This window comes from Silurus aristotelis (assembly GCF_946808225.1).
Source record: "Silurus aristotelis genome assembly, chromosome: 19".
NCBI classification, from domain to species: domain Eukaryota; kingdom Metazoa; phylum Chordata; class Actinopteri; order Siluriformes; family Siluridae; genus Silurus; species Silurus aristotelis.
Window position 1 is genome coordinate 9,056,513 of NC_139592.1, and position 9,844 is coordinate 9,066,356.

At 34.7% G+C, this 9,844-nt stretch overlaps 1 protein-coding gene across 1 annotated transcript; it reads right to left on the reverse strand.

Annotated features, from left to right (window-relative positions):
* Window positions 1–1,850: 1,850 nt before the first annotated feature.
* LOC310741720 (neuropeptides B/W receptor type 2) lies at window positions 1,851–4,194 on the reverse strand. Its single transcript, XM_083569932.1, has 2 exons — window positions 3,915–4,194; window positions 1,851–3,621 (listed from the first exon to the last, which is right to left on the reverse strand). Exon 2 carries the CDS (start codon window positions 3,400–3,402, stop codon window positions 2,416–2,418), a length of 987 nt encoding a protein of 328 aa, XP_083426058.1. The 5' UTR covers window positions 3,403–3,621; window positions 3,915–4,194; the 3' UTR covers window positions 1,851–2,415.
* Window positions 4,195–9,844: the final 5,650 nt, after the last annotated feature.

Genomic DNA, 9,844 nt, shown 5'->3' on the forward strand with positions numbered 1-9,844 from the left:
TGATGTATAGCAAAAGAGGACAGGGACTAGGACTCCATTTCACACTCATGTTTCACCTAAACTTGTCAAATAATGCTGAATACATGCAAGCAACATGTGCAAGAAAACCACTTTTTTCTTGTCCTGCACTTTTCTTTACTCATACCGGAAAATAGATTAAAATAACAACAAAAACAAGATTTGTTAAAAAAAATGGTTGTCCTCTTTAATTCATTCTAACAGTTATAGGTGTTATTTACTGTCCCATTGGTCCTTCACTGTCAATAATTCAAGCAAAAGAGGTTCATGTAAGTAGCATTTGCTGAGAGAAATTGCTTTTGCTTCAGGCAATAATTAATTAACACAAACCGAACAAGAAAGATTATGCCTTAATGAAAGAAATATCCAGCTTGAACAAAGCATTTATAATTGATAGTCAAAGAAATAAAAGGGTTGAGGACAGAAAACCTAAGCATAATGTTGTACTGCCACCTGCTGGGGCTGTAAAGCATTAAAGTATGAATATTAAAGCGAAATATCACAAAACACAATCGTTGTGAGCAGTTTCATGCTAGGTGTGAGGTGCTGTGTTAGCAGTCATAGTTCACTCAAACTGCTCTTGCTTTTAAAAATCCATACTGTAAAAATGCCAACATGTTTCACCTTAAACTCAAGGATGATCAACCATACAATCTCTGAATACAGTTATAGTTTTAATAATTGCTAAGGAAACAATATGCATACTTTTGTGTAGTTTGTTAATACTTATAGAAGAAGAAAAGGAAGAAGATCAAGATGAAGAGTGATCAAAATTTTGGTTTGAAATCAGCAGTAAAAAAAAAATAATTATGAAATGTATGATCACATCCTTATTTTACATTACGCTGCCAATATGTGTTATTTAAAATACATATAAAAATACATATAAAAATACATATACATTAGCAACCAAAGACAATCAGATACAAGCTGCACCTATAAAAAAAGAATTCATCTCTTCATCATGTAAGTAAAAAAATTTTTTTATGGATGGAGTGGATAGGTCCTTCAATTAATAGATTATTTTTTAACAATTTTATTATAAAAACATAAATACATCTTCAAACACCTTTACAACTCTCAGTTGTTGCCTCAGCTTTTGTCTTAGCCTCTTAGTTGTTCTTTGGATGGTTGAATTCTACTTTACTCTTCTCAAAGTAGAAAAAAACAACAACCAGGTTTAAGGTTTCTGCATGAACTCAATCAGGGTTTTTCCAAGGGGGACAAGCTTTCAAGAAGAACCCCTGAGTTCATATATGTATTATGTAGTGTTGCTTGAAGAAATAATGCTATACAGGAAAATAAAGTTTTTTGTGATGTGTTTACATAACAGATTTAAACGTGGTGTTTAGGCAATTCACACATTTTCACGTTGTGTGTTCAATTATGATCCTTTTCACAATTCATTTTTTTTTTTTACTTATCTGCTCCTTTATTCTTTTAACATGCTGTCATGCAGTTTCACATGTAAATGTCTGTGTTGGGTAAATTATCTTTCTACTAGTAACTCACTGTGTCATTATGTTGCTACCTTTAGCATGATCACCCATGCAGCTAATCTACTGCTGTGGATTTTGTGCTGACAACTGGGCAGAGATTTCTAACATTTTTGAAGACTCTGATTTAAAGGTTATTCGGTTTGCAGTGGGATTTATGCCTCAAATCATCAGGACCAAAAATATTTGTATATATTTAAATGAAAAGAGGAAGAATTGGGTTTTCTTATTTGTCAAAAGCAAAAAAAAACAACAACAAAAAAGAATTATTTTAGCATAAACATTTAAGTTTATTTACTGCTCTGCATAAAGCATAGAGTGCATAAAGAGTGATACAGTAGTTTACAGTTAATTACATTAGAATAAACAACACTGCTTTATGTGCTATATTAAGTGTATTATTATGTAAAAGTAACAAAGAAACATATTTGCACATAAAAGGCCTATTGTGTAAGTTATAGTACATCTGGGAGAACATTGCTATTCAGTTATTATTGACTTAAAGTGGCATGAAAATGAAAGACCCACAGCAGCTCCAATCTCACTTTAATACAAATAGATGGTTAGTTTAAGATTGATATTAACAGATGGAAAAGTCTTTGAATCTTCTCAGTTTTGTAGTATAATAAATCTCTTATTTTACAATCTGAGTGAAACTGAGTCTGATAAATTGGCTTTATTATATTACATAATTATTACAAGCATAGACTCATCTAAACAGTTGACAACCATTTTCCCAGGTATACAGTATATGCTGCTATGGGACATTTTTACAGACACAGTATAGACACTTGATCTTGACCTATTGCTACTTAATATGTTGTTGCTTAAGACTGGTCAACTTTTTATTTTATACAACTTTGCCCTTATCACATTTAACTTCTTGACTTTTTCGAACAGTTTAACACTCCAGCATTTTCTTAAACGCCTTTCTGAAACTGTCATCCAGGAAAGCATAAAGAAACGGATTGAGGCACGAGTTAGCATAACTCAAACCTGTAATGAAGTAAGAGATGCCAATAACCAGTGGTGTTGTGGGCAGGTCTGTGGTCAGGGCCACCACCGTACTCAAGTGAAATGGAGTCCAACAGAACAGGCACACCGCAAGCACCACAAAGACCATAACAGTCACCTTCTTCTTGGCTTTGTCTAATGCCTTGCCATTGGAATTCAGATGTGTATGCCTCAACTTATAGAGCATTAGGCTGTATAAGACACAAATTGTGGACACAGGCAGGATAAAGCTGAAGACCAGGGTGTAGCTCCGACTGGCTTTGAACCAGAAGCTCTCAGGGCTAGGGAAGCTCAACACACAGCTCTTCCTGCTCTCGGCATCATCAGGGCTCACATACACACCAGCGAAAAAGGTAAATGGTGCCACGATGAGGACAACAAGAACCCACACACACATGCTGATAATTTTTGCGAACCTGTACGTGCGATAGGGCATCCGCTTTGACTGCAGCGTTGAAAGCACCACCAGGTATCGGTCGATGCTCATCACTGTGAGAAAGTAAATGCTCGAAAAGATGTTGTAGTGATCAATTGAAAGAATCACTTTACAAAGAAGCTCACCAAATGGCCAGTAGTTCAGCAGGTGCTCTGCAATATTAATAGGCAACACAAGGGTGAAAAGGTCATCAGCAATCGCCAAGTTCAGGATGAACAGGTTGGTCACAGTTTTCATTTTCGGGGCTTTCAATATGACGTAAATGACGGCCGTGTTGCCAGTGAGCCCTACGGCACAGATGACTGAATACACCACTGGCAGCCAGATATAGAAGTCTGGGTACAATATCCAAGGTGGCGCTGTGCTGCAGTTAGGGTGTGAATAGTTACTTGAGTTACATGAAGACAGCATATTCCCAGGAAGTGATATGTTATCCATTCTCCTTTCTTCAGCGTAGAGTAAAACCCACAGCAGATATCCAACTTGTTAGATGTCAATATTCCAGATAATAATATCTTTATTGTAAATATGGGTTTTTGGTTTTGGTTTTAAAAGAAGTCATATTTCGAAAGTCTTTGAGAAAACATAAAAAAATGAGCCATTGAGTGCCTAATTGGCTTAGTGGTTAATTAATATACATTAGCTGTTCGATGAAAACTGCAGTGTATCAAAGAAAGAAAGAAAGAAAGAAAGAAAGAAAGAAAGAAAGAAAGAAAGAAAGAAAGAAAGAAAGAAAGAAAGAAAGAAAGAAAGATTAATTCACGTCTCAGGTCAAACATCAGAAACTACACTACACAAAACTCAAATCTGCACACTTTATAATGATCCACATCAATGTGCATAAATGTACAAAAAGCTTAACCAATATGCGTAAAATGCGCACATGAGATCTTTCAGACTGTCGGTTTATGCGCACTTGATTTAGTGGAAAAGTCTGGGAATAAGCTTACCTGTAGAAGTTCATGCATGCAAGTCCACAGCGGCTTTGCTGAATTAACAGTGTGGAAAGGGTGTTAAGTATGAAAAGAGGTTTTGGGGAGGGTGGGAGGGAAAGAGAAAGAGCGTGATGTAATCTGAAAGAGCGGTGCGCTCTCATACAGCCACATTATAAAAGATTACTTTACGCGATAACACTGCTGTGCTTCTATTAAAGTCGAGCAACACTGCTGAGTGCAATTTCCTCCAGGCTCTGTGGAAATAATCGATTCCAGCAATCCACATGTTTTCTTGCTCTGCCAACAAAAGAAAATGTCAAACCTCTTGAAAGGTATAGAGTACTGATTTTTTTTTCTTTGTCGAAAATGTATATGAATATCTTTCCGACTGAGCATCAAAAACAAGGTACAGTCCTTAAATATATTAAGCAAAGAAATATCACAAAATGTGTGACAAGTACATACAATAAGGATTTGTTTAAGAAATTGATTAGGCAGCACTTAAAAGAAAGACATTTTACATTACTGAAATAAAGAATGACATGAAATCCCACTAAACTGGAGCCCAGTTACACATGCACATTCAATATTTTACATATTCAAACACTACTTGTTTGATTTTTTTTTATTCCTGATCCACATAATATATTTCATTATAAAGTGAACCAGACAAAAATATATATAAATAAATAAAAAAAGTGTAGAGTCTGGGTTTGTATGCTCAGACCAAATAAAAGATTTTTGGACTTGGTTCTCTAATATCTATCTCACTGTATAGATAATCTCATACTAGTTGCTAAGGGAAAGAATTTGTTTAATATGTGCAGTTTTTCTTTGCACTGGACCGTCAAGGCCAACTCGAATTTTTGTTTGAAATTTTAAATTAAAGCCGTATGTTTCTTTATGCGTATTTGTGTCTGGGTTGCTATATGGTTTATATCTCAAAGGGGAAGCAGCAGTTGTCAACTTAAGCTCACGACTTAAAAAAGGTATGTGCGTAAGTTATAGTTAATGAATTATATCTTGTTATATTTTGGATTTTTTTTTTACTGTAGTCCTATAAAGTAAAATGACATTGTCAGTGTATCTCGTTGAAATTGATGGCACACCTTTACTATTTATTAACATGCACTATTTGAGAGTAGTATGATGTATAGTAGAGAGTTGTACTGATGTGTTGAGCATCATAAAGCTTTGTGTGTTTACACCAAATAAAATTATTAAACAATAATGCAGAACTTTTATAAAAGGTTCTAGAGGTATGATTATGAATTATTACATGCAGTAAGACGTGACCTGCTGTGATGAGTGATGAGCAAGCATTCGATTGACAAGCACTTAAGAGGTCTGTCATGGCAGGGCAGATAAAAAGTGTGAAGATGAAATGTGGTGGCGAAACAAAAAGCACTTGGAATGGATATGCACTTCATGGCAGAGGTGACAAGGGGAGTGATTAATAGAGGAACAAAAGTGCCACTTTGTTCATGGCTACATTTCAACACTTGGGGAAAAAGGATTTGTTTTTGCATAACAAGTGAGCAGAATTGCTAAGTGACGCTGTTTTTTGTTTACATATTTTTTATTAAATTTCTACGACCTTCATCGTTATAATTCTTGTCAGTGGCTATTTCACTATCAATGTAAAAAAAAAGAAGAAATGAACAATAGGAAATTATCTTCAGTTCATTTATAGCATTTCATATCGATTTAAATATTGATTCGAAGCTCTTTTTTAATCAATAAAACAGATATATTGACATATTGAAATACAAGCAATTATAGAAAAAAAGGGAAGAAAAGCACGTTTTAATAATTTTTTAGAATAATAATAATAAGTTAGTACTAGGTAGGGTCAAAAGGTCACCTTTGCCTCTGTATGAGGATAAATGTGTCTTTCTTGCTGGTTTGGTGTGCCCGGGTAATAAGGACAGGTCTGCAAGGCAGTAGCAGGAAAGGATATTACTTTTCTGCTGTGGGAGATGTGCTCAGATCACTCAATAATCTTCCAATAATAAGATTGTTGGAGTAGAAAAATATCACCCAAAAAGAACATGCTGTAAAAGTCTAACACCAGTGTATCCATTGAAAATTTCATGGAATAAACAAGACAACAAACAATAAGCAGTGCTTTGGTTGTCCCATGTATCAATTGGTGTTCATTAAATTCACATTGCATTAATGTTATCACACAATCCACATCGAATTTTAGAGTTTTTATTATTGAGTTTATAGTCCCCTGGTGGTCTAGTGGTTAGGATGCGGCGCTCTTACCACTGCGGCCCGAGTTCGAGCCCCGGTCAGGGAATCAACCCCAGCCATTAGGGTTGCACAAGCCAGTGCACTCTTAATGCCAGTCCCAAGCCCAGGTAAATGGGGAGGGTTGCATTAGGAAGGGCATCCAGCGTAAAAACACGTGCCAAATCGAACATGCGGCTCATGAATACGGATGATCCGCTGTGGCGACCCCAGAAGCTGAACGAAAGTTTTATTATTGAATTTATAAGAGTTTATTAATATTACCTTATTTTTATGAGGTGATTACGGCTCTTCCCAGTCTTTAATAGGAAATGCACATTCTTATTATGACCCTTCATTTTTTGGGTTACAAATGAGTTTGCTGAACTTCTTTATTGATTAGCCAAATGACGAGACAGTAGCATTACAAAATCTTAGCAAGTTTCCTGTCCTTTCCCTCTAAAACCTGCAACCTGAAATTTTATTTTATTCACATGTTATATATATATATATATATATATATATATATATATATATATATATATATATATATATATATACACACACACACACACACACACACACACACACACACACACACACACACACACACACACACACACACACATTGTTTTTTATAAATTCAGTGTGGAGATCATGCAAATTGAGACTCACTATACATCTACACAGTAATCGACAAACTGCTGGAGTCCCAGCTTGCAGTCTGTCCTCTCCTTGTTCAACCTAATGCTCTGCATCTGCTTTCTTCTACTATGAATTGTCCCACATGGATACCCTAATGATTGCCATTTGTCAAAAACTATTTCTGCCCAAGATTCACTCTTTCAATTGAATCCTTTTTTAAATACTGTACTGTTTTGCACATAAGAACTGCTGCTGTAAATATTAATGCTAATCTCTTTATACATATATCTGTATTTCTTGATTTATAATCTCACTATTTGGTGACAGTCAGTAAAGGATGAATACTCTTTCAAGGCTGCTTCTTCCGTGTGCCATTTCATGGAATGGTTCATGCCACTGTTGCATTTGGTTTTGATTAATTTAGTTTTAATTATTTCCTGTAAAGCTATCTTTTCATATGATCAATTGTTAAAAGCATTGCACAAGGAAAACGTTAAAATAACGGTTACTGGTTTTAGAAAGCTGACATGGTTTTAATAATTGATCTTCTATTACATACTGGAAAATTACTAGTTCCTTTGATGACCCTTGAATTTCTCATAAGGGATTTTAAATCCTGCAGTTATTATATACGTTTTAAAAGGATTCCTGTGCAAGCCTTCTAAGACTCGGTTTATGAAACATTAGTTGTTACATTTAAATGCAGAGAAGCATGATAATTATTCAAAAAATCTTTCCAGTCTGAAAGAGTATGATAATAGCAAGTTATCATTCAGAGGAAGCAAAGTAGAGGAAGCAATGAGACAAACCCCTGCATACAAAATTCATATTTAAAACAAGGTGCTTAGGAAATATTGGTCTGGAGAAAGCACATAACATGTTCATGGGAAACTGAATCCTTTAAACTGTGACTTTTTGGTCATAAATGGCAATGGAACCTTCTTTCATGTGGATTCTATTTAATCCATATTAAATACCAAATTTTAAAGACAGCACTTAGAGAAGATGCTATGATATACTATATAAAGTAAAACCACAATTGTTTCAAATGCTTGGCTAATTTACATAAAATTCATAATTGAAGAGATGGTAAAATCTAGTAACATTACACATGTGATCCATCCAACAGCTTCTTTCTATCTTTTATGGAGTGTTCAGTGTTGAATATGAGCCCAGTGCAATAGTATCATTAGTGTTGTTATCGAAACCCAAGGGAAATAAACGTTCTCTGTTTTCCACATGGCTATGCTGCAAACTGAGTATTTTCGAAGCTTAAAAGGTGCAAGGTTCATATCTAATTTGTTGTTTGTTTTATTCCTTGATGGAATCCACAGAATTGGTATATTATCTTTAATTATGTCCTAATTTCCTGTTAGGTCTATTCCACATGTGCATGTGGTGCAATATTGCACCGATACGATCTGGCTGGATATGACAAATGAGAATACAATCATGCTCATCTTTCTTTACCATTTGTCTGCAATAATTATCTGTCTTTTTCAGCATGCACATGTTAGCATTGTAATTTCTGTCTCTTATGTGTTTTCATGCGCTTTCTAATTTGGTCTTGGCCAATTTCTCACTCACAAGCCACACAACAGTTACCAGCCAGGGATTGTGAATAGGCATCTGTTCAACCGTTACCTTGAGCAAGATGAGCACTTACTAAATATGAATGCATGCAATAATTTATGCATTAGTGCTCAGCATGTATTTTAGACTTGTTTTTTTTTTAACCAGAAATAATGAATAAATAGTTCAATCAACATTAAAGTTGAATCAACACCATTATTTTGTTAGACAAAATGGTCATCGTTAGATTTCTATCCTATTATTGAATACCTTTTACATAGGTATTTGGTTTGTATGCAGAAAATAGTTATATCCTACATCATTAAATTTTTCACATGATTTTAGCAAAGCTGGTAAATGCCTGCTTTTTTCCACCAAAGATACAATAATACGTTTAGGAGACAGTATGTGTGCTTTTGGATTCATGCATATGTATTAGGTATGTACATTATGATGAAGCTCCTGCAGCTTTACCTGTGGCAGAAATGCTGTTTAAAATTCAAGAAAAGCAAGCAGGTCCTTACTAGGGGCATATCCTATTTTAAACACACGCAAACGCTCAAACACAGAGAGGCTCGCAACTGTCACCACTTCAGCTTACACTTATCCGCCACTTATACCTTCTATGGAGATTAAACTGGACATATTGCGTAGTTTAATGTAGGTGCAAAGCTTTTCTTGTACAGTACATTTAATCATTTTGATTATTATAACTACCACAGTAAGCTGTTATTGCAGGAAGTAGTTTTATGTTGTTATGAGGTTTAGCATTGCCTAAAAAATGAGTTTAGGCTAATAAAACCATGTGCTTGTTTGCACCCTTGTGAGAGGAAAATGACAACAGGGAAAAGCCTGCAGCTCTAGTCAATTTAAAATGTATTAGAATGTAAAAAAAAAAAAAGATTTCACTTCCTATTCATTAGTTATATTACCATAATGCTCTCATTACATTTCTGTACGATTTGCTTGCATAATGTTTGCATTACTTTGCTGTTTGCGAGAAAACATTACGTGTGGTCTCTCTTGGTCATGAATCTTTGTGGCATGTGTACATGTAAATCACTGTTTGTGTGCAACCACACAGGATGTGTCATTTATTTCAGTGTGTGTGTTTGGGTGTGTAGAGGAATGTTCCTGAATTCTGAAAGCTAATAACTCTAGCTTTATCACAGTTAAACAGATCTATTTATTCAGACAAAGCATCATAGTTGTGGTCTTAACATATTTGTTAAAATAAAGCTGAATTCAATTCATATTCTTTAAATTGCCATTTCAATTTTCCTTGTTGCTTCCATGATGTTTGGGAATTAAGTCTAAATATTAGAGTACAATTTTATTGTTATTCATTATTAATAATATTACTGCTCCCGTTCCACCATATTAAAACAAAATACTAAAACTAATGTATTATACCTAAAATAAATTAAATATACTGAAATATATTGACATGTTCTAAGTAATAAAGTTTATTACTTCACATTTTTGCACACTGA